The sequence below is a fragment of the Calidris pugnax genome, unplaced genomic scaffold (genome assembly GCF_001431845.1).
Source record: "Calidris pugnax isolate Ruff unplaced genomic scaffold, ASM143184v1 scaffold18, whole genome shotgun sequence".
Lineage (NCBI taxonomy): Eukaryota > Metazoa > Chordata > Aves > Charadriiformes > Scolopacidae > Calidris > Calidris pugnax.
In genome coordinates, this window is record NW_015090812.1 from 2,960,600 (window position 1) to 2,986,268 (window position 25,669).

At 45.1% G+C, this 25,669-nt stretch overlaps 1 protein-coding gene across 1 annotated transcript; it reads right to left on the reverse strand.

Moving 5' to 3' along the window:
• Positions 1-779: 779 nt before the first annotated feature.
• Positions 780-25,459, reverse strand: PRKAA2 (protein kinase, AMP-activated, alpha 2 catalytic subunit). The gene is made up of 10 exons (XM_014939145.1): positions 23,447-25,459; positions 19,123-19,264; positions 16,976-17,069; positions 15,422-15,566; positions 14,457-14,544; positions 11,501-11,725; positions 9,713-10,217; positions 7,766-7,892; positions 6,556-6,829; positions 780-5,488 (listed from the first exon to the last, which is right to left on the reverse strand). The coding sequence occupies exons 3-9, from the start codon at positions 17,033-17,035 to the stop codon at positions 6,591-6,593; spliced, it is 1,389 nt and encodes a 462-aa protein (XP_014794631.1). The 5' UTR covers positions 17,036-17,069; positions 19,123-19,264; positions 23,447-25,459; the 3' UTR covers positions 780-5,488; positions 6,556-6,590.
• Positions 25,460-25,669: the final 210 nt, after the last annotated feature.

Sequence of the window (25,669 nt, forward strand, 5' to 3'; positions counted from 1 at the left end):
TAGATTTCCTCCATTAAACCACAGGTTGGCTATATTTAGGTCAAGATATTGGTCAGGAAATTAAATGCTTCCTTTTTTTTTTCTTTTATAGCCTTGCTGGTACACCCTAAGCACATCCAAACATGAAGTAATTCTCATGGGAGTTTTAAACCCTGTTCCCCCACCTTCCTTCTCAAAGTGGAGATCATCATGATAACTGTTCTCATTTGCTCAATCCGAAAGCAAATTGAAATTTCTTAGAAGCCAATTCCTTGTAACCTAAATTGTTTAAAAAGTAAGAGTGTGGCTAGGGATGACACTGGAGCACTCGCTGCAGCTTTGTGCTTTAACTGGATTTACCTCCCTCTGCATCACAGGCGTCTATGAACTAAGTCCCCAGTACCCAAATACCCCCTTTCCCCCCAGTACCTATCCTGCAATAAAAGGTTATTTTTGCACAATACCTTGAAAAGGCTCCTCTTCATGCTTTTGCGTAAGGCATCACGATCTCAGTCAGCAAAGGTCCATCAGCTCTGCTGGATGCAAGTTAATACAGAAGAAAAACCTTTGTGCCTGGCTGCTGGCACGTATTTTGGGTTGGGGAAGCTGTTTCTGTTATCCATTTATATATTTTAATTCCCCTCCCTGTCCTTTTGCCCCCCACCCAAGCCCTGGGGGCATCCATGGCCCCGCAGCTGGGATGCGCCGGGAACATCTCCAGAAGGAAACTCTACCAGCCAGCCCCAGCCTGAAAAAAGGGACTGTGCAATAAGTAAGGTTTAAGGATTTGTTGCTCTTGCCTCTTTTCATCTCTGAGTTTATTAAAGTGCAAATGTCAACCATGGAGACAGCTATCACATGCAGTGCAGTACACCGAGAAACACTTTCCACACCATAAATGGAAGGTAAAAGGCTTCGTTGTGATTATCTAATGCACAGTTACTTGCACAAAGGACAAAACTGAACCTAGGCTCCGTGCCCTTCCACCACAGCCAGCCCCAGAAAGTACTAAAGCAATTCATTTGAAAACAAAACCTTCTACAGTCCATCAGTTGACAAACTAGAAAATGCCAAGAAGGATGGAGTACTTACAGATTTTTTTCTGAGCTTGATGTCAATGATATGTTTGAAGGGATGCTTATACCCAGAGATTTTAAAAATTCTGTATTTTCATCAAAAAACCCCATAAATACGTAATATCATAAATCATAAATACTCCTTATAGTACAAATAAAAAAATTGCACTGGACTAGTCTGGTTCATCTCTCTCACCGAGCTGAGGGTTGTCTGCCCAGAGATGCTGGGCCACGGACACTACAGTTATCCTCAGGTTCAGTTTTGCTTTGTGCTCTAAGATTAAAAAAAAACAAACCAAAATGCATTGAGGTACAAAACATGTGGATATAACATGATACAGAACACATGAACATGCTTTCAGCAACAGGAATAAATATTACCATGTCTACAGTACCTACTTCACAGCTTCGTGAGATGAGGACAAATAAACTATTTCAAAACTTGAAAAAAACCATAGAGATGAGTCTCACAAATAAACTTTGATTTTTAAATTAAGGCAGCTTCAGCAGGAATTCCAAGGCTTTTGTTGAAAACAGACTTTTCGTAACACCAAAAGCGTACTCATACTTTGCAACCAGAGCTCTGATTTACCATCCAGGCCTCCTAATTTTGATGACCAAAACCGAGCAAAGATAATGTGCCTCGAATACATGTAACACCAGGTTTGCTCTCAGCAAAAAAGTCAGTGTTTGGTCAATAGGTATAATGTGGGAATTCTAAAAACCAGTTCATCTCTCAGATGTGGGAGTGAGGTACCTCTGAATGAATCGTTAACTCCATGCCCAAGAGGCAGACTGGAAATTCAGAATTTACAGGAAGCTGTTGCTTTTCTTAAAAAGTGAATGATGAAAATATATATAAGGGAAGGGCTAAGGAAGCCAAAGGAAAGCGCTAAATGGCAAGCCCATACCAAAATAAGACCTTATAAAGGTGACTCTAGGAGGTACGTCATACACCTGAAACAAAAACACATCCTAAAACTTTCCAGTAAAATACTTCAGGAGCCAGAGCGGGGATTTGTTTGGCTCATCCGAAGGGATGGATGTGCCATTCTTCTTCTTCCCCCCTCTCCTCTCAGCTTAACGAAAGGGCGAAGCCAAATAATTGCACAAGAAATGGTACTTCAAGTATTTAGAAACACGGCCCGCATGTCTCACCGGTGGGATTCTGCATAACCCGGGGGATTTGTGCACCTCGTGAAATAAAGCTGCAGCTTCCAGCAGTCCTAACGTACATCGAAGGCACAATCTCGTGTCCTGCGTGTAGGTCTCTCTTCCTTCCATGTGGGTGCTCACAAGACAACCGACGACAAAAGAGCAGTGAAATGAAAAGGAGCAGACAGAATGGTTATTTTGTTCAAACTTCATCTATTCCAATGCGAATGCCTTTATAATTACACCCCAAAAAATGTATATACAACAGATACTAACCAGTCGCTTCACTTTCTACAACACTGCCCAAATATACCCCTGTGCTTCTACATCCCTTACGAAATGCTGGATTGGATGTACACGCTGAAGATGCATTTTTGACCCCTTAAGAGAAAAAAAAAACCAAAATCCCGCTGCTTTCCACCTGCTCATCTCTGACTCCCGGACACAAAACTGCCCCAAAACCCTGTGGGCACCAGGGCTTCAGCCAGGGAGGGTGGGAGGATACTCCTGGCTCGTGCTGCCACCTCTCCTCCCCACGCTGGGTCGGACAGGGTCAGCTAAGCTACTCAGGGGTTTTACCTAGAAGAGGGTGTAAAAATATCACCCCTTTTCTCCAGGTCCTCTCGCACGCCAGGATTATTTTGTGCCATGGCAGGTGCCCAGGGCACACACCTACCTACCAATCACAGGGATGCCACCTACATTTTTTAATATATATACACATATATAATATATACATATATATGTATACATATATTATATATAAAAAGTATATGTATACATATATTTTATACATATAATACCTCTATATGTATACATATATTATATATACACATATATATTTGCCAACTAGTACAGTACAAGCTATTTCTGAATTAACTCATCCAGGAGCTGGAAGTTAATGCTGGAGCCAAATTGAACTCCAGCCTCTGCATTTTGTCTCTCTCTCCCCCTTAGGCTGAAGCAAAAAGTCTGGGTGAGTTTGTGGCTTGCAAAGCACAGCTGTCCAGTGGCTTTTGAAGAATTGCACTTGGAGTAATTCAAGTTTCTGTAGTTCAAAGAGGTCTACCCTGCTTCCCCTGATGGTCGTGTGTGGACCAGCAAAACTCAACTCCAAAAAACTGACCACAGAGTAAAAGTTAAACTTTTCCTCTGGAAAATGTAACTGGAGGTCAGCAGCTTCTCTGCAGCCGGGAACCAGAAAACAGCCTGTGTGAAGGCAAAATAAATATTAAAAAAAAAAAAAAAGAAGTGAAACTTCTGAGATTAATTAAAAATGCAGCGTGGATTTGGGTAAGGCTGCGAGGGACAGTTTAATTGGACACGTTCCTCGTGGAGGTACTTCCATCAGTCCCACTTGCTCCGCTGCCTGATCTCTGTGTGTCTCTCCATATGGAGAACTGAGCCACTCTTACTGCCTTCTCAGCAGGCCTGGCTTTGCAGATCCATATAGGAGTTAACATTTCCCTGGCTCTGAGAAGATGCCAAGTGCTACAAGGGCTTATGCTACCACCTAGAAATCCCACCCACCTCCAGGAAGCAAATATTTCCTCCCAAGGGCATTCGCTGCCGTTTAATGCCATTAGTTCTGCTGGGGAGGACATCCCAGAGGACAAGTGTCATTTTGAGGCGAGACATCTGTACATCTACATTCTCCTGAACCACAGATTATATCTACTGCACCAGCCCCTCATCAACTGGGCTACAGGTGTTTCCAGGACAAGCCACTTGGCAAGATGCTCAGTCGGGAGTGATGGTTTAAACAGCCTTCTACATCTCAAATACATTTCACAGCAGGGGTACGGACGCTCCTAATTCTTTCCTGGATGGAAATTAATGTCTGTCCCTACGGCTGCTCAGCTGCCCTCTCCTGCTTTCCAAAGGGGCTTATCTCCAGCACCCAAAACCATTGAGGGCTGCTCGTTTGCTCAGCATTTGCTCCTGTCTCAGCACTGCTCCGAAAGCTGCTAAAAACCTGGGTGCTGCTCAGCTTTGGCTCTGGGGTGGTTATTTTTGCATGCAGGAGTCTGGATTCTCCATCCTCACCAGGTATGACCCGCTCACACAGCAGCACTGGAGACACGCATCATCCGAGGGCCACCAGGCACAGCACCAAAGCCATCCTCCGCCCCGGAGTATTTATTTAATTACGATAATATAATAAAAAGCTTGTTACAAAACCTAAGAGTACTACAAATATTTCCAGTGTTTCTTTTAAAAACAAAATCGTTCTGCTGCCGGGTTTATAATCCAACCACTGCTGCTGTTGGATTTGGCATTATGAGAACTTAACAGCAAAACTGATTTTTTTTTTCTTTTTTTTTTTTTTTTTTTGGAAGCTTTCTACTTTGTGCGGCTTCTGGAAAAAATTGGAGCTGTAAAGTCACCTTAGTGAGAATCCAAGCATCATCTGTAACAAAAGTAAGGCAATTTTGTGTTTTTAAAAAAAAGGGACTTCAGGCTGAAAATGTCCATTTAGCTGCCAGTAGATGGCAAAAATATCCCGTGTTTGTCTTCATTACCTAAAATGATTAGTACAAAAGGCTTAATGTGTCATTCTCTTCCTTGCTTCTCATAGAAACTTGCAGAGAGTATAAATTAAAGTGCAACTGTACAAAAAAACCTAGCAAAAAACCTCAATGGGTCCTAAGAAGCTATCAAAAAGATGGATTAAATTTTTTTTAAAGTTGAGTGACCGCATTCCTGGGACCAGCAAAAGTTCTCCTTTGCTTTGTTTCTTATAACAAAAAAACCCAAAACAAAACAAAAAAAAAAAAAGAAAAAAAGCCCACCCAGGATTTTTTTGGCAAAGTTTTCATAAAGCATTTGTTCCTTGACTGATTAGACTATTATGTCCCTTCGCAATCAAGTAAATGGAATTAAATACCATAGCAAAGCCAAGCAGGTGCCGACGCTGCCCATTAAATTAAGCCTATGCCATAAAAAAATTAAAAATTCTTTTCGACAAAGAAGTCACCACATGCATTAGAGTTTCCCCTTGAATAACAAGAATTTAACCTTAAAAACGGCCGGTAAGTTTGTCTTAGAAAATAAAATCCTATCCTTCGGATAGGCAGTAGTAAAGGAAGAGAAGAACTGTGGGGTCAGAGATCCCTGCCTTGTGGGGTGCGGGTCGCAGCCCGACGAGCAGCGGTGGGACGGGAGAGCCCTTCGGCGACCAGCAGCCAGTCTCCGGCGGCACGAAGCTGCGAGCAGGGAGGGCAGGGAAGGCAGATTTGGCAGCGATTTTCGGGTGGTGACAACCAGGTGAAGGCTTCCTGTGGGGAAAGGAGAGAGGTAAAATGCTTTGGAGCTGCAGGATGCTGCCAGCTCTCACCCAGAGAGTGATGATCCCCACCCGCGGGTTGGTGGAGTGATGGGTTTTTTGGGGGTTCGCTGGCAATCCTGTTCTCCCCAGGTGGTTCATCTGAATTTTGCTTGGGATTCAGCCCCTGGTGGGCAGGTTAGAGGGGAGGTGATGATTAAGGGCTGGTAAAAAGGCAAGCTGCCTTCACCTTTGAAGGTGGTGAGAGGTCAGTGCCATCCAGGGCTCTCAGGAGGAGGAAATAAAGCATTTTATGCAACACTCCTCTGCAAAGGCTCAATGCATGGAAGCTTTCCCGTGGCACATTTGCAACAGGACCTTTGCACATCCCACCTTCCCTCCCCAACTTTAGCATGGAAAAAAAAACAACAGAGGGGAGGGATGGCATATTGCAGTAGTGCAGAAGCGTCTGGGAAAATGCTAGTTTTTAGAAGAAAAGTGTTACCAGAGGCACCCAGGTGCAAATGCTGCAGAGCTACTTCATTACCCCCATTTTCTGTAGCTCCTGGTCCACCCCCCTGAGCTGGCTCAGCCCATCCTGCCCCTGGCTCTGCACAGCAAAGGGGACACAACATCAACCTCACTTCAGGCCACCTACACTGCAGACAGCTTGGCCACGGCTCCGTCAACTCAGGATGAAGCAGGGAGAAGGCATTTCCCAAAACCTCAGTGATACATTCCCTACTTTACAGCCATGCCAACATTTCCCATTCGGTTCACTAGGGGGAAAAAAAAAAGGCTATTGGATATATTTCACCACCGTCTAACGAGTGAAATAAAGTTATTCTTAATTTCCTCAGTGCCTTGTTAGAGGGGAAAAAAAAAAGACTATTGGATATATTTCACCACCGTCTAACAAGTGAAATAAAGTTCTTCTTAATTTCCTCAGTGCCTTGTTAGAGGGGATTATGTTTTGGGTCTGGAATTGGCTCTACGGGGCTGTAAGAGGGGGGAGTAGGAGGAACAAAGCAGAAGAAACAAGGAAGGGACAAGTTGGACCAGATCCTCAGAGCGCGATACCGTGTGCGGAGGGACCGGTGCCTCCCTGCCGGCCGTCAGCGAGCCAGGGCCATGATCAAGCTGGCACACATCTCGAAGAAGTCCATGGTGTGGCTCCCCAGGCGGGGGGTCACCGAGGGGATGCTGCCCACGAAGGAGCCGCTCAGAGAACCCATCAGCGACTGGCACTCGGCGGCGGCAGCGGCATCGATGCTCAGCCTCGGGCGGTGCAAGCCGGCGGCGGAGCAGGAGCGCTGCGGGGTGGATGAGCCGGACCTCTGCTCCATCACATCGTCTCCAATATTAAAAAAAAAAAAAAAAAAAAAAAGAAGGAAAAAGTGGCATTAATTTGGCATCTGTAACACGTGTTTGGTGAGCAGCTAGTAACAGTAGTGGACAATAATTTGGCATCTGCAATGCATGTTTGGTGAGCAGCTAGTAACAGTAGTGGAGGCAAATGGATCTCAGCCAAGGAAGGACGTGGACCTTGTTGGAATGGAAAATAAAAAAAAAAAAAAAAAAAAAAAAAGAAGGAAAAAGTGGCATTAATTTGGCATCTGTAACACGTGTTTGGTGAGCAGCTAGTAACAGTAGTGGAGGCAAATGGAGCTCAGCACAAGAAGGACGTGGACCTTGTTGGAATGGGGTCAGAGGAGGGCCATGAAGATGATCAGAGGGATCAAGCACCTCTCCTATGAGGACAGACTGAGAGAGCTGGGGTTGTTCAGCCTGGAGAAGAGAAGGCTTCAAGGAGACCTTACACCCCCTTCTAGTCCCTAAAGGAGCTACAGGAGGGATAGGGAGGGACTCTTTATCAGGGAGTGGAGCGATAGGACGAGGGGGGATGGTTTTAAACTAAAAGAGGGGAGATTTAGATAGATATCAGAAAGAAACGATTTCCTGTGAGGGTGGTGAGACACTGGAACAGGTTGCCCAGAGAAGCTGTGGCTGCCCCATCCCTGGAGGGGTTCAAGGCCAGGCTGGATGGGGCTTTAAGCAACCTGGTCTGGTAGGAGGTGTCCCTGCCCAGGGCAGGGGGTTGGAACTCGATGATCTTTAAGGTCCCTTCCAACCCAAACCATTCCATGATTCTGTGAAAGAGCTTTCACTGACTTGACACAGCTGCATAAGCATTTTAAAAGGCAAAGAATGATTTTTAAATATTTTTCTCAACTGCCAAACTTGCCACTTGAAGTGTTTTACATCTTGTGTTGCATCATTTCCTGCTTACCATCGATGCTTTTGAAGTCCAAGAGATAGCTGCGGTTGTCAACCTGGTAGAGCTGCAGGCTCATCTTCACGTAATTGCCCGTCACCGGGTTCTTGCGCCGCACTCTGAGATGATAGGAGTTCACCACCTGCAACGGAAACTGGCTTTCAGGAGTGAGATTCAAGGCAGCGAGAAGAGCATTTCTTTTATTCTTTTTTTTTCTTTTTTCTAAATACTAGCAAGACATCTTCTGAGGAAAAGTTTCTAGAAAGAACAATGCCTATAAAATTAAGCTAACAGATTCATATCCTGTTCCCTCCTACCTTTAAAAATGCTTTTTAGGTCTCTGATTCACCAGCTGCTGGCAGACGAAGCTGCCATGACCCATCTGCCAGGCACCAAACTGATGTTTGCTCCTCTCTCACCAGCAGCAATGGCCATATGAGCCAAAAAGTCCACTGGTGGACCTGTGTATGAGGACCATGCCAACGAACCCAGGGCAGGCTGGGCAGCCAGGGCGAGTAACCTCTCCCATCAGCTCAGCAAAATCCAGTGTTTGTGTTGAGCTGTGCGTTTTCTCTTGCCTCTTCCCACCCCACAATCTGCTGCATCTCATTTGCAAGGAGATTTTTTCCCCTGTGCTATATTTAAGAAGCACTTGCATGGATGGGAAAGCTATTTTGATGAAGAGTCACATCTGAAGTTATTCTTAGGGTGGGAAAGACTATTGTGAAACCTCTTCATACTAAAAAAGCTCCACTGCCTACATGAAGACGTTGGGCTGACTTGGTTTGCGAAGCTGTACCAGAAATACATCAGGATTGTTCGCTCTCTGTAAATCCATGCAGCTAACAAATGTCTGGCTGGTGTAGGCATCATCTGGAGATAGTCCATCTCCTGGCTGGTGCAGTGAAATCAGATTTCGGAGCATTACTTCACTTTAAATATGTGGTATTATCAAATATAAGGAGGAGATAGGAGGCTTTGAAGAAGAGGCACAGCGATGTTCACACTGTACAACCCTTGGGACCTGGAGCGAGGAGGGTATCTCCTCCGGTGATGAAGATTTGGGCTGAAATTGTCCTTACCTTGCTCTTGACGCTTGCACGAGGCTGCTGTGAAAGGCCATGAGTCAGGAGAGCTCACCTCAGCGACTGCACTGAGATTTAGGGAATCAGGCTCAGCAGAAAATATTGAGGGCTAACTCAGGGATTTATTAATTACTTTGAAAGAGATTGTACTGTGTAGCTCCGAAGAAATATCTGAAGGGAGTACTGTCAACTAAAATGCCACCTGGGTTTAAATCAAGCTCCAAGAAGCTGAGCCCTAAACCTGGGAGGCAGTAAGTGTGTTTGAAAGCACATTTGGTCCTCGAGCACCGTTCCATCTCCATCGAGGAAGATGCCACTGCACCAATGGTACAAACTCCTGCCCCCAATGCCCCCCCGTTCCTCACTTGTGCATCTTCAAAGAAGAAGGAAAATGCCACCGCATCAATGGCACAAACTCCTGCCCCCAACGGCCCCCCCGTTCCTCACTTGTGCATCTTCAAAGAAGATGCATATTGTACCATTTCAGCACACGACACTGCTAGGATGCAAGCAGATATAAAGAGAATTACTTTGCTCAGAAGCACTTGAGATGACCTCGCAAGGAATTAGCCACTAAAATTAGAAATGTGCCCGGCTCCTCTCATCCCCGCAGCTAAACGAGGCAGAATCATCTTTCCAGACCGAGGCTTAGAGCATTCAGAAAGAAAACTCTTATTTCAGGCCATAAATAAAGGCCACAGCTAGCATCTTATTGCAGCGTGTTTGGATTAACACGAAGTAGCAGAGATGGTCGCAAGGTGTGGGCATTTATTTGGAACCAGGTGAGGCTGTAACTGTACCTACCAACCTCCCTAAGAGATTCAGCTCATGAGAAGAAGACCCTCGAAAACCAGCCCGAAGCACCACCACTCCCTACCTTCCACTCAAAGTCCAGCTGTTTCATGGCGCGGTACACCTCGGCCATAATGTCATAGGGCTTGCTCTGGCTGCGGATTCCCAGGTGCCACTTGGCCTTTTTGACAGTCAGGGGCTTTGGCTTGGTGGTGTTGAGGGCATCCAAAGGACATCGCGCTTTGGGGCTGTCCGCTATCAAGGGTGGCATCCGCTCGGGGTGCGGCTTCACCCCGGGAGGGATGTGCATGGCGCTGTCGTCCATGAAGGAGCCGGTGGGAGGGCTGGAGGCGAGGTAGAACTCACTGGCTTGGTTCATGATCCTCCGGTTGTCAATGACGAGGTGGTAGGCCACCGCCAGCTGGTCCTGAGGGTCACCACTGTACAGGCTGTTCATCACCTCCGACTCCGTGCATTCAAACTTTTCACAAACTTCCCGAACTGCGTCGTCGTCGATGACTGTGGCGTCGTAGGAAGGGTCCTCTGGGAACAGGTAACTGGGCAGCTCCTCCTTGAACCACTCGTGTTCCCTGGGGAAAGGCAGAGAGGAGCCACCGTCAGCTCTGTGCAAGGCAAGCTGGGGCAACCACGGCCACCAGTCCCTCGCTTGGTCTAGCCAAGACTAATCCTCAGCTGCAGACTGGGGAGCTCGACCCAACCTTGCATGGTCCCCCCAGTATTCCAACAGAGATGACACTTTGCAAGCCTGGCTGCTTGCTCAGTTGGCTTTGAAGTAACACCTCAGCACTTAAAAAAAGTTGCTTACACTCTTTGATTACTGTGGGTCTGATGGAGATACAGAGCATCAAAGCTATCCAGGTACCTGGTTCTCACTGATTTACAATGAAGTCAATGATTAAGTGGTTGAACGCCGTAAGAGAGCCTTCTCTATAGGTTCTACATACCAACTGTAATCTCACCACATAGAATCACGTGCTGCTGCTCTAACATGTAATTAAATCCTCTAGTCTTACGGAATAAAGAAATAAAAAAGGCATTTTACTTGAAGGGCAAAATTAAGGCCATCATTGCAAATGCATTAAAAAGCCAAGAACTCCTGAAAGTCCCAGTAACATTTATGCATAAACTTAGCACACCAGCTAGATGTAATGATTACCATAAATTTCATAAAATGCTTATCAGGCTCCAGTTTTACAAAACGTTTCTAAAATGGCTCAGATTGTGAGGATTTTGAAGCCCTGCTACCAACCATGAACTTTTCATGATCTCTGCAGGCACAAATATCTGCTTAAGAACCCAATTGTTCCCTTTATCTTGAATTTCCACAGCGATGCATGCAGATAAAAGGTTCATGGGCACTGCACTCATTGACTAGACAAGAAAACTATGCTGCATTTAAAGATGAACTATTAGCTCACATTTTAAACTATATCCAATATTTATGGATTAAGTTAGTAATTCTTGCGCTTCTACTTTTTTATGGGATAGATACTAAGTACAATGATTACCCTCTTACTCTGAAGGGGTACCCACAGGGAGGTGGTCTTGAAATAAAAGTAATGAAAAACGGGTGCTGGATATGAAGTTTTTAGGATTATTATATGATATAGCTGGTTTTGCTAAGCACTAATAAGATATTTTTGAGGCTATTTTATAATGCAGTAAAATAGCATTTTTATATATATATACATAATCTATATAAAATCCTCACCCTGTTCATCATTACCCACTGCCAGCCAGCAGCATCCACCTCTCCATCAGCACAGAAGGGTACAGGAGTGTTCCTTGAATCACTTGGGACAAAAAAACCAGCCCGAACACAACCAGCCCACCCCATCCCACTTGGGCTGACCTGATGTCCTTGATGGTTGCTCGCTTGAGGGGGTCAACCTGCAGCATGTGCATGAGGAGAGTGGCAACAGAGCGGTTGAGGTATTCGGGGATGTAAAACACCCCTCCCCGGATCTTCTTGAAGAGGGTGGGGACGTGCTCGTCATCAAAAGGCAGAGTGCCACAGAGAAGGGCGTAGAGGATAACACCGCAGCTCCAGATGTCCACCTCGGGGCCGGCGTACAGCCTGCGTGAAGGCAAGGGCAGGAGAAAGGTGTCATCCCCCTGTCCTTCTCTCCTTAGTTGGGGTGAAGGTCCCTCTAAGCAAGCTGGGGATCCTCTGCCAGCTCCATGAGGGCAAGAGCCACATCCCACCCCAGGGATGCTCATGCAGATGCCCCCAACCAAAGCTGGCACGGCACGTTCGGAAATGGCATGGCAGAGCTGGTGTGGGCTCTCCACGCTCTTCTGGATGCATCCACCAGACCCTCCAAAGAGACCAAACCCCACATTTTATTTTATATATATATATATATATATATATATATATATACATAATCTACACAAAATCCTCACCCTGTTCATCATGACCCACTGCCAGCCGGCAGCATCCACCTCTCCACCAGTACAGAAGGGTACAGGAGTGTTCCTTGAATCACTTGGGACAAAAAACCAGCTGGAGCCTCCCCGAACACAACCAGCCCACCCCATCCCACCTGGGCTGACCTGATGTCCTTGATGGTTGCTCGCTTGAGGGGGTCAACCTGCAGCATGTGCATGAGGAGAGTGGCAACAGAGCGGTTGAGGTATTCGGGGATGTAAAACACCCCTCCCCGGATCTTCTTGAAGAGGGTGGGGACGTGCTCGTCATCAAAAGGCAGAGTGCCACAGAGAAGGGCGTAGAGGATAACACCACAGCTCCAGATGTCCACCTCGGGGCCGGCGTACAGCCTGCGTGAAGGCAAGGGCAGGAGAAAGGTGTCATCCCCCTGTCCTTCTCTCCTTAGTTGGGGTGAAGGTCCCTCTAAGCAAGCTGGGGATCCTCTGCCAGCTCCATGAGGGCAAGAGCCACATCCCACCCCAGGGATGCTCATGCAGATGCCCCCAACCAAAGCTGGCACGGCACGTTCGGAAATGGCATGGCAGAGCTGGTGTGGGCTCTCCACGCTCTTCTGGATGCATCCACCAGACCCTCCAAAGAGACCAAACCCCACATTTCCAAGAGCTCTGCCCAGGCTATTTTCTCCTTCACCCCAAGGGCTCGGCCAGCAATTCCTGTTCACTCAGCAAGGCAGACTAAAAGGCAGCAGATAATCTGTCTCTGTTTATTTTCAGTTGAAGTTTGTGTGCTGGTACGCAACTGCTCGCACTTCCGACAAGCTGCTAATGTGCTCCCTGGCATCATCAAGCCAGGACACACCAAATATATGGGTTTTCCTGCTGCTTACTCCATTTGTTTATCTCTTTTTGCTACAACCGATGCTTTCTCAGAGATTTTGGGAGGCAGTGCCAACCATCAGGCTGTAAAACCCTACCAAAATACAGAAGTTGAAATGGAAGTACAGAAGTTATCTTCATGAAACCTCAGCACCCTGCACTTGCTCCTCCTGAAAAGCACCACCACAGCCCCACTGGTGTACAAAAACATGCCGGTCATCCACACGGACATTCTCTGAACACCACCAAAACACCAGCTCTGCTCATCCAAATTGAGACCTTCCACCAGTGAGGCCAGGGACAGCATCAAAGTCATTTTGGAAATGCAATTAGCTAGATTCCCCTTTGGCCCTGCCTCCACGCGTGATTCCAACAGATAGGAAGCCTGATTTGTTTTGCTGATAACCACACTGCCCGACCAGTTGATTGGACTTTTAAGCCCAAATGAGATGCACTTTTATGACTCTGAAACCTGAGATGTCATGCTCTGCTGCCTTTGTGTTCTCCCCAGCAAAGGCAGCAGGAGCTGGTGAAAAAGTCCAACATGTAGGCTTGGGTTTGGTTTTCTTTCTTACTTTTCTCGTTAGAAAGCCTGTACCCTTCAAACAATCAGGCTCTGCATGCAGGGACTGCAGGGACTTGTTAATAATGTGTCTTGTCTCCTTTATGAACTGAAAATAATATGCTTGGGGCCTTTACTGAAAAGGACATGGAAATGATATGGATATTTTTTTTGGAATCCCGTTAAGAGTTTCTGTCTTTGTCCCCCTCTTGACAGGGAGGATTTACTTGCTTTCACGTGTAGAGCTATAGTCACAACAGGTTTTTTGGACACTGGTCTAATTCCTAGGATGCTCTGCCAACACTTGCACTGGTGTAAACACGGATAAAATAATCACAATCACAGCTAAAACACTTTGAGCAAAATGTTGCATTTAAAAGCTACAGTTATAGGCAAAAATGCGCTGGAATAGGAAAACAAATGCTCAATCCATCAATCCAAAACAAAGCTATGATGGCTGAACCCACTGTCACGGTAAAAGAACACCACCCTATCTTTAAGGAACCAGAAGACAAGTATTCTCAATACAAGACTTTAAAGTGTAGGGAAGCGATTAAAGATCTTCCTGATTTTTCTGCCAGCGAACAGTTTCCCTCATTAACACTGTGTTTTATATTATAGGTGGGCAGGAGAGAAGGGGGTGGTCTGGAAAAGCCTTTCCATCTGAAACCTCAGTATTTGCATCCAAAGAGTAATTTTCATCCTCTTTAATTAGCAATATAAACAGTCAACATCTGCTATTAATAATTCCTCCAAACTAAACACCTTTAGCAAAACATGTTTTGCTATTACAGCTATTGAAAAATGTAATAACCACGAAAACGTCCAGATTTTTGCCAGTAGATTCACCCAAACATATAAATACAGGCTGGAAGGATTCAGCTGCTTTTACTACACGTGCAAAGCTGTTTCCAATCCCAAGAACAAATTGAAAGACCATGTGCTCACAGAGGCTCTGATTAGAAGTGGAATGTCCTACCTTCCAGAGATGACTTCAGGGGCTGCATAATTTGGGGAACCGCAGCTGGTGCGTAGAAATTCGCCATCTGACATCATGTTGGACAATCCTAAAAACAAGATGTTTACTAAGTATTGATGTTTGATGAGAAGGTCCAGCCACAGAGGACTCCATGTGGCACAGAGGAGGAGAGCTATAGGGAGTGGAGGGGGAAATTTGAGGGGAAACTGTTGACATAATTTAGATAGAGTCCTTTGAACTGAGTATTACTATGAATAATACTATTATTATTACCATTACCAATACTATTATTATTATTTTCACCTCTAACCAAGGAATATTCACTCTCACTCCAGGCTAATCTTGCTTCTCTAAGTTACAAATCCCAGAGCTTGCTTTCTTTAGCACGGAGGAAAAGATACATAATTCATCCCAGAGCATGCACTTTCGATGGGGATTGTGTGGGGTTGTGAAATTTGTAAATCTTAAAAAAGGATTTATCCCTGTTAGAAAGGACTCACCGGGACCGAGCTGGTAGCCCAGCTATTTCCACGGATTTCAATCGGTAATGCCATTTTAAAGACTCCTGTTACTGTTCATTTGTAAAACGAAGTGAGCACGTGGCCAAACGTACGGAGAGCCCGCATTAAAAATAAACACACGCCGCCAGCTCACCCTGGAATTAACTGCACCCAGTCCGTCTTAAACATAAATTAGCTAAATCTTTCTATTAGGTGATTACACTAAAACAGAGCGAAGATTTGCAAATTATATTGCTGCTCCATTCTTAATGCCGGGACAGGAGCGGGCTACGAGAAGTAATCCCTGCATTTGCGAAAAAAAGCCTGGTGTTTATAACCGTGGGCTTTTCAGGTAAGTGGTTAAGGAAAAGAGGCTCTGGGTTTTGTAAGGCGTCCTACACCGACACGCTCCAGCAAGCTCCTCCGAGCTGGCTGCATTTCTGGAATGCTGCTGGGGTCACATACCGAAATCGGCTATCTTGGCATTCATGTGCGCGTCCAGCAGCACGTTCTCCGGTTTCAGGTCTCGGTGGACAACCATGTGTCTGTGGCAGTAATCCACCGCCGAGAGAATCTGCTGGAAGAGGCGGCGAGCTTCGGCCTCTTCAACCTGGGGGTGCAAAGGGGAAAGGGGCCTGAAAAGGCTGGCCTGCGGGCAGAGCTGGCAGGGGAAGGTTTGACTTAGCAAGGAGCCAAAAACGTTCCAAGGGCGCGGAGAGAAAAAATCACAGCGTGCTTGCCACCAGAAGCAGCAAATAAAGCAGATTTCCCCTCTTGCATTTCATAACGTGCCAGTGTTTTCAAATTATATGGCCCAGAGATGAAATCAGAACACCTACATTTAGCTGAGCTATCAAGGAGAACCTACTGGTGGCACCTACGAGGCAATGGTTGCCTGTCCCAAGGGGACCAGTTCTTCTATACAGCACACGCAGATCGATGCTGGACAAAACACCACTGAGGATGCTTCAGAGAGTGATTCCTCACAGACAGATGGCTTTGGGTGAAAAAAAAAAAAGCTAAAGTTGGAATATTGGGATGATTTAATTAGCTATATAGCTATATTAGCTACAAAGTTGTATGAGCTATATTAGAGAAATTATATTTAAAATTAGGAGGAGACTAGTTATTTTTACTGATGACCTCCTAAAGACTCTTCCTGAAAAAATTCAGTTTCTGAACACAAAGGTCAGAAAAGGTGCAGATTAATCACTGAAAAGATAAACGTGTGTAAAAGACAAATGGGCAACATGTGCTGGAAACCAGAACTGTCAGTAGAAACGTAAATGGGCTTAGCTCCATTTACCAGTGCACTAATCTAAACTAATTTATTATAAATGTATTGGCTTTTTTTACTACAGAGAGGAAACGTATGATAGGCTGATCCTTTGCCTGAAGCCTTATTCTGGATATCCCCATCAGCCCATTTTCACCTCCTTGCCCTGCGATTGCTCCCTGCCTGGGAGAACGTCCATGGGGCAGACACTCCTGATTTTCTTTGTAACCATAATATCACGTTTCACGGGCTCAACCTACGCCTCAGGTGATTCATACCCAGCAGGATTACTGGCATTCGAAAATGTTGTTCAGATAAGCCACATCCTTAAAAAGTCTTCAAAAAACCTGACGTGGAGCCAAGGGGGAGGTGAATGACCGGGACGGAGACCACACCGACTGCTCTTCCCCTACAGTAAATCACTGCCGAACCGTGGGGGTTTTGACAGGCAACCCAGAGCTAAGAATCATAAAAAATATGCTAGTTTTCCAAATATTTGCACTAAGCAACACGTTACCTTGGATATTTTGGTTTGCCTATCGAAATACATCAGAGAATGTCGCAAAAAAATCGCACGCAACTTTTGTGCGAGTCGGGTACGAGACACTCCAGATGGGATTGCTGTGAAGCAACTTCTATTTTGGGCCTTAACCTTAACCGCGTTCCCTTTCGCAGTCGTTTTGCTTCTAAACACCATCCTCTTCCCACACAAGTGTTTGGGCTGACACGGTACTGGCACTTACACGTCCGTGCTTACAGATGTAATCAAATAATTCACCGCCAGACACGTATTCCATGACCATGAAGAAGTCCGTTGGTGTGCTGATGACCTGGTACCTTCAAAGACACAAGCAGATTTAGAAAAAAAAAATAATTACGAAGAACAGGGAAAGGCTTTTAAACGGATTGTTAGCTTCATGTCAACCCTTAAAATAAGCATTTGTTTCGATCTTGCATTTATTATTGCTTTCCACTTCTGAAAAGCCATCTCTTATTGCAAGTATAATGTTTCACTTGTCTATGAAAGGATCTCTTTTACAGACCTACAGTTTTCCTTCGAGCTTTTCTATAATCTAAAATCTTTGCCAGACAGTCCTATCACATTTAAGACCATCCCAACTTTCAAATTTCCATTTTGCCCAAGATCTGCAACAACAGCTTTAGAAATGAAGGCTTCATTAGCTGGGGGTAGGGAGGGGGAATATTTGGTTTCCTTCATATCAAGGATAAAGAAGACAAAGAAGACCTCTAGACACTAGAGGGAGCTTCTTTTGCATAGGTATAGAAACAAAGACTAGCACCCCAAAAGATCACAGCTATTTTTCACACATTAAATGTGTGTGGGGAGGGGGAAAAAAAAAAAAAAAAAGAAGAGTATCACCCTTGACTCACAAATTTATTCTCCATTTTCATTCTAAATGACCCCTGAGCCCTGCAAACGCATTTCCATGTCCCAGCTGGTACAAACCACCAGTGATGAGCTGAGGTCAACGCAGCCGCAGGAAATCATAGCAGCACCAGCTGAGACCCCCTTGATTTTATTTCAGATACATTGCTGTTTGCTTTTTTTTACAGCTGAATTTCCCTGGGTCGTAATTTGCAACAAACAGATTTCAGCGATCAGCAAGTGAACAGGTGACAGTCCCTTAAAGATCAATAGGATCAACCTGATTTTTCTGAAGTGCTTTGGACCCAGACATCCAAGCTATTGTTAATTGCCCTGTTATTTCCTTTATATACATGTAAAATGCTATTTAAAGAGGAGGTATATATACCGTGATCTCCTCCTCACCTCTTTTCTTTATCATTGTATTTCATGATTGCAGTAGGTACCATAGGACAATGATAAGGTTAAACTGGGTAAATTTTTTAGGCTTTAACAGTTTGACAAATGTGTGAACAGGACTTAACTTGCAGGATGCTGGACACACAGCTGAGGACTCTTGCTGGCTTTTTCATGAAATAATACCAATCTGTTCTCCAATAAATCCAAGGAACTGTGAAGTTACTCTAAAGTCAACAGTTGCTGCCTGGTTAGTTATTTAACTGTAGAGAGAATTTGTTTTCCCTTGCCTCTAAGTCCCAGGTATTCGCTATATCTCATGCCAGTTTTAAGGCTGACCTAAATGTCAACTTATCCTTGCAGTTACCGTTCAACAGCTTTCTTTTATAGAAATGCCAAAGATATTATCAAGTGCCTCATTAATGTGGACTGGCTGCACAAACTGGGGATTGAGAAGGAATCCCAGAGGCTGGAGTGCAGGTGCTGATTTACAACTTAAATTCAGGTTCATCAGAGTGGCAACTTTGAAAATTGTGTCTGAATAATAAATTTAAAAAAAAAAAATAAAAATGTTCCTTTAAGCTCTGGATAATCAGGCCATTAAAACGTAAATCCTATTGACTTCAGGCCAAGCTTCACTCTACAAGCCTGACCCTGCTGCAGTTCCTCAGGCACAACTCTCAGCAGCTTCAAGTCCAGAGATAGCAAGCCAAAAAAGGGTCCTCACAAAAAACTCCTAATGCAGGAAAGCCCAGACCCTCTTTAAACATCTCTATAATGGCCTCTGCATGGAAAACAGGACAGATTGGACAGGTTTAGCTGAGCAAAACTTGATGCAGGGACACCAGTCTGTTGGCTGTTACAATAACTCAGACTCCCAACGGGAGAAGCATCTTCCATCATTTCTCAAAGTGTCAACAGTGTTCCCCTGTAAATGAGTGGGAGACTCTGGAAAAGCAATGTTTGGCTCTACCATGCCAAAACTTGACCAGACACCTAACGTTTTCTACGACTCTAAGCCATCTCCTGAAAACCAAGTCAACCATACACATGAAGTCTTTGCAGACGGAGGAGTAAACTGAACATGGGGCAGAAAAAGGTACTTACAGTTTGATAATATGAGGGTGCCGGAAGAGTTTAAGGTTTTGAATTTCTCGTTTGATCTTCCCAACCACATCCAGACTGCGTATTTTCTGTCTGTTGAGGATTTTCACTGCTACTTTATGTCCCGTCAGCTGGTGTTCGCCGACTATTAGAGAGAGAGCATCGTAAAGTCACTAAACAGTGTAGCAGGATTCACACAAGCAATTTAGGGCATTGTGATTTATAAGCAAAAAACAACTCTTGAAGGGAAGAGAAAAAAAAAAAAGATGAGGGGGTGAAATATTTTAAACTTGTTTTTTGTTGCTTCACTTTATCGTTTTCCCAGTGGAGTCATGGAAGACAGAAGAGAGGAGACTTAATCACAAAAAGCACTCAAGTCAATAAAACAGAGTGAATTACTGGAGGAGGTCACACCCAAAGCTAATTTGCAAGGATTTATAGCATGTAAAAGCTAGATCAATCAGAAACAGACATATTTAAATGGCAGAGGAGAATCTCCACTATAACACACTGCTTGAGTAAATCCCTAATAAGCCCAGTCTTAAAACTAGACCCTCACACTTCTTTTAAAAAAATGATATAGGGATTTTCCCTGCCCAAAATAGGACTGAGGGATTTGCATTACTAAAATGAATTTCTATTTATACTTTCTCAAGCACGCTGCTTGATTTGGTGACAAGCTGCAGGAACACTGCTGCGCTGCAAGAGCAAATTCTGGTTTTAGAAAAGATACAAACTTCAACGTGGGGTTTTTATAATATGCACTTTGTGCAGCAAGAGGCTGATGCTTGTCTCCTGTGTACAGGGACACACAGAAACCACAAACTGGGAGTTGCACCACTGTCACTGGGGGAATTGCACTAACAATAGTGTGAAATGAATTCAGCGTTGGATCCATTTATTATCAATAAACAGACTATGGGAAGAAAAAAAAAGCTTCTTGGAAGCAAGATTTTTACTGAAGCTAACAGCAGAAACTGCTTGAAAGCTGTCAGTCAGATGTTTATATCTAAAAGGGTTCTTGCCCATGAGCTACCCCTTCTTACTATTTTCTGATCTGATCTTAAAAATGGTGACATATGGATGGTTTTCTAAGGACTGCAGAGAAATTCTGCTTACAGTAAATATTTGTGCTCTCTAATTAGGGACCTTACCCTTCCAGTAATAACATAGAGCGCAAGGAGTTAATAATTATGAGCAAACCTTGTTATTAGACTATTAGGCTCTGTAATTTTGGAGGCTCTAATGAGCTGATCAGAAGCACAGGGCGTAAGCAGACGGCGTGAGAAGGGCAGGGCGGCAGCGCCGGCTCCGCTCGGGGCACGCCGGGTCACTATTATTAGCCACCAGATAAGACCTGCCGGAGATTCTTTCCCCAGTAAGAGCATCCTAAAAATAAAACACTTTACTGCCCTTGAAAATTAAAGCCACCACTTTGCATGCCCCGTTTTATTCCTCGCAATACTTAAAACTACCAGACGAAATGAGAATAAACTAAGCTTTGCCGTATAGATGCAATTTAGGGATTAGCCAAGGGCTGGAGGAGGCAGATAATTCCTCTTGTGCGGTGCCAGGAGAGCGCTGTAAATAGTCCGAGGAGGCGTTTTCCCTGGTGCATCCCTGGGGAGAGGAGAGCAGGGCAGCAATGGGCCTGCCCCGTGGCAGGGAGGCTTTGCTGGGGCAAGATGCTGCAAAGCAGCGAGTGTGCAAAGGGTAGAAAAACACATGCAAGCTTTACTAGAACTTTTGGGGAGCCCAGGATACAGCCTCTTCCATCACTGCAAGAAATTCCCCCCACGTTGTGCCAATAGTAGTCTTATAAAGAGCACTGATCTCTCTTTGTTAAGGTTATCCTGGTACATACATGGTGATCTCACACCAAGGAGGCTGGGGAAGGCACGACAGAGGAGTGTAAGACAACTTCAGCAGATGTCTTTGAGATCAAGACTTTTACCAGCAGCATTTGATTTGGTTGCCTACAAGTGCGGCGATATCTCTGCTCTCTCTTTCCTGGGAGCACAAGAAGCTGTGCTTCAAAAGCTGCCCTTGACTCATTCAGTTCCATTAAAGAATTATAACACACCAAGCCATTAGTTGGGAAACTGAGGAAGAGCAAAGCAAGGAGGTTTATTGCTGAACTAGGAAGAAACCCTTGATTTCTGCCATCCTTTTTTTTCAAGACAACCCTTTCTGGCCTTAACCCAGTATATGCTCTGAAAAATTTTTATTATACACTTGGGGGGAAAAAAATGGCCACGCCTGAAATTAATAATTATTGTTTTTAATACCATTGCCGAATAGTCCATCCCCTTTCCATCCATGCCAAACAATGTGTAACTCTGCGAAGGTTTGCTAGCTCAAACACATTAATAATTAAAAATAAACAGCCTATTTTGTAATCCATCCTTTGCTTACAGTAAGCATTAGATACAGAGATATTATTGTTTCAGTCCCCAGTGGCTTGTTAAAGCCTACTCGAACGCCTTGAGAGACAGAGACAAAGAGAGAACATAATTTGCTACGTGGTGGGAGACTTTTAAGCCTTTCAGATTTCTCCGGCTACAGCCTGTGGATGCAGGAATTTTGACACAGGGCAGTAAGGACAACCTTCCCCCTGCTCATGGAGTTGCAGCCCCATGAGCTAGAGCATGTTGGTGGGACAATCTTGCCCCAGGATGAGGAGCAGTGTAGGTCCCATGGAAGGGGATGCTCATGCAGCTCCTCTCTAGTGGGTTTGTCCCCTCCAATGGTGGTCTCAGGTGGTGGTGAGGAAGCCACCTCCTTCCCTCTCACTACCTCTCCAGTTTAAAAGCCTGGGGGAGGAGGAAGGGTTGAGCCGCGGTATTAGAAAGGGGATTTGAGCATCTGTCTTGTCTTTTAGCCACAAGTACTCAGGTAAGCTCCACCTCAGCTTAAAACCAGCAACCAGGGCTCTGCTGGAGGGAGCAGGGGAGATGGATTTGACACTGAGACGAGGAGCAGCAAGCATTGCACGCTGTGCCACAAAAACCCCAAACAAAACAGCCGTAAAGATTAGGCGGTAACACTGACCCTAAACTCCAAAAAATGGCAAAATGTGGTGTGACTGTCCCTAGCTGCTACCCCACCTGCTTGCACGTGTGACTGCCTGGGCATGAGGATGCTTCAGCATCAGATGATATTAAAGAAAGAAGGGAAGAAATATAATAGAATTAGTTTCTGAAAGAGGACCCTTTTAATTTAGTTATTTTTATAAGAGAAAAAATGAGGAGGACTAGTGTTTATCCTACAGTAAGCTGAGATAATCCTTAAAACCCCTTGGAAGTGTGGGTTTTTTACAGCAGGTACCAACGAAGCCTACCTCTGGGTGCATGTTTCACAGAATCACAGAATCTTCTAGGTTGGAAGGGACCTTAAAGATCATCTTGTCCAACCGTCAACCTAACTTTGACAAAAATAGACACCCACACAACAAACAAGAAGCATCACCATCACTAAACCAGACCTCCCAGCACTACATCAACCTGTGATGGTGCCTCAAAAGTTTCATGCACAAGCAGTTAACTTCTTCTGCAAATTCTCCAGGGGAATTTAAAAGTTTAGGGAGGGGCAAGAAAAGTCCTTTTCTATCAGCCATGCCGGCCCTTATCTTAGCCCAAAGTTAAAAATGAAACCCATCCAAGGCATATATTTAGTACCATTGTATTAATTCTGCCCCAGCGCCGCTTGCTTCTCATGCACAAGCAGTTAACTTTTTCTGCAAATTCTCCAGGGGAATGTAAAAGTTTAGGGAGGGGCAAGAAAAGTCCTTTTCTATCAGCCATGCCGGCCCTTATCTTAGCCCAAAGTTAAAAATGAAACCCATCCAAGGCATATATTTAGTACCATTGTATTAATTCTGCCCCAGCGCCGCTTGCTCGTATGTTGTATCATCCTTCCTTTCCCTTTCCTTCATCTGTTCAGTCTCTGTCAGTTTATCTTCCCTCCAACTCGAGGTTTGTCCTTCAGCAGCAAAGGTACAGTGCCTGGGAAAACGGGATCTGACCCCGACTCGAGCCCACGAAGGTGCCATCATAACCAACACAAACATAACCCCAGCACTGACGGTCCTTGCGGGACCACAAATTAATCACCTTGGTGGCCAACAAGCATGGGTAAGAAACCACCAAGTGGCCACCAGGGACACGGTGCGTGGCACTGCATGGAAAAATATTTGTGTTACTCTGCTGCACTTTGATGGAAGCTCTCGTTGTGTGAGGGCTGTGGGCACAGGAGAGCTCTTCGGGGACCCGCAGGGTGGGATGTGCCCAGGACAAACACAGCAGCAATTTATCTAATCTGTTCTTACCAAACGGCAATGGAGGAGACGCCACCTCCTTCCTTCATTGCTTCACTAAACTCAAAATCCAAGATCATTTCCACAGTTCTATTTTCTGCAAATTAATCTTATCTTCTGCCTGGAGGACAGGGAAAATACCCATCACCAGCTCACCCTGTATTTGGCAAAATCCTATCTAGTAACGTTGACCCTTGGCATGAGACCTCCTATCTGTCCACCACACTCACATCCACCATGTTAACTCCTGCCACCTTCCTCTCTCATAAAAAGACGCTGCATTTTAATCACCATTTCCAGCTAAAATGTCAGTATTTTCACCCAAATCCTGCTCTCATCTGCCAAAATATTTGCTCACCTCCGTGCATTGTGTGATCTTTCCATGAAGAAGATAAAGAAACTGAATGGGGTTAAAACCAACCATCTCTTACAGCATTTGGCTAATTTTTAGGAGGATCAGTTCAGTGATGACCCAGGCAGTTCTCAGACAGAATGAACATCCCAACAGGGCAGCAGGGACTTTTTTCCTGTTGCTATCTCTAGTTGTTCATGGCTCAAAGTGACTATTCAGCTCCAGCCACAAATCCAAACACTGGTTAGCACCCCCTCATCACTAAATCTTTCCCCTGCATTGCCAGTTCTTTATTTCCTTAATAACTGTAATCCTTAAAAATTGTAATTTTTGATTTCCTAACATTGAGGACTAAGGCAGGAAAAAATGCTTCTTACAAAGTCTTGTGCAAGGCAGTTTGAAGAACAAGAAATGTCACTGATGGCATTGGTCGTCTTAGTGAAAAAGCAATTATTATACACAAGGCATAAAAAGCTCAAACCAATCAGGTAAAAATGTCTTCACTTTTCTCACATTTCTTGCTAAACAGGGTGAATACAGGTTTTTCTAAATCTCATTTGATTAAAATGCTATAATTCCACATAAATAGGAGACCTAGTTTCTCCATCTCAGTTTCCAATCTCAAGTCCAAATTTCACCTGTCAGTTGCAGACAAAATATTAAGGAAAAAAAAATATATAAAGGGTACCACTTACCCCTAAAGGATTTTGAGCTAGGAAATATCTTTTATGTTACCTGAAATGTTTCTTTGGAAACAGCTTTTACCAAAGTCAGGTCATATGGGGAGGGCAGGGGGGGAGCTTGCACAAGCTACTCCTGAAAGGTAGTTAAGGAAAAAAAGGGTGTTGTTGGCAGACTTAATTTGGTCCCCAGGAAAAAAAATTGCCTTTGGAGCACTTTTTGAGGTCTGTTGGTATACACGAGTGATTTAAATGGTCCTTACTGTTCGAAGTATTTATTCCAATAATTCTTTAGTCAGTAAATTTGTGGTTTGGGATTAAACACAGCAATATATTTTTAGGGGCCTGATTAATGGTCACAGGTGGATTTAGCTCCAGTGGTTGCGGTGGTTTCTTTCCCCTGCTGTCAATTTTGGTTTATTTTAAAACTCCAGCCGCTGAGTGCGGGCACATCACCTCTTCCAGCAGGGTAGGGGGGGACACCAAACTGGTCAGCTGGAGCTAAACCCATTTCCAACCAGGAATCACAGCTATCCATTTTGCTTAGGCAATAAATCTCGTTGGGTTTGCTCGGGTTTTTTTGGTTGGTTTTTTTTGTATCTTGACTCAAAGATAAAATTTGCATGCAATGGCAGAATTCACAGAAGAAAGAAATCCACATCTTTGCAAATCTTGGAGTCGAGTAAAGCAAAGGTGGTGCCTTGAAAAATGCCATCTGGTCACCCTGGCATGAATAGAGAGGAATCCCAGGGCACAGCCCAAGCCTGACCCGAGCCCTCCATCCCTGCCCACGGAAGGGGTCTCCCCGGGGAGATGTGCAGCAGGAGGAACCCCTTTCTCTCCGGGGTTCCTCACACTCCGAAGCCTTTGCCATCCTTTTTGGGGAAAGATGGGGCAGGAGGGACCACAACCCCGGCAGAGAGGTGGAAAGATGCAGGTGAGCACTTGCTTTGCTGCCCAACCTTTCCCATCACCTTCCTCCCAGTCCGGGGAGGAAAGTTTCACTGGGTCCTGCTGGAAGCACCGGTGCGGGCAAGGGATGGGGGCGAGGTCTGCACCACCCCCCCTCCCCACACCTGCCCGCGACCCTCATCATCCCTTCCCACCCCAAGTCACACCGGGAAGGGGTCACCTCCCCCCCCGCAGCCCCCCGGGGATGCTCCGCCAGCCGAGCGCCCCCCGCACCGGACCCCGCCGCCCCCC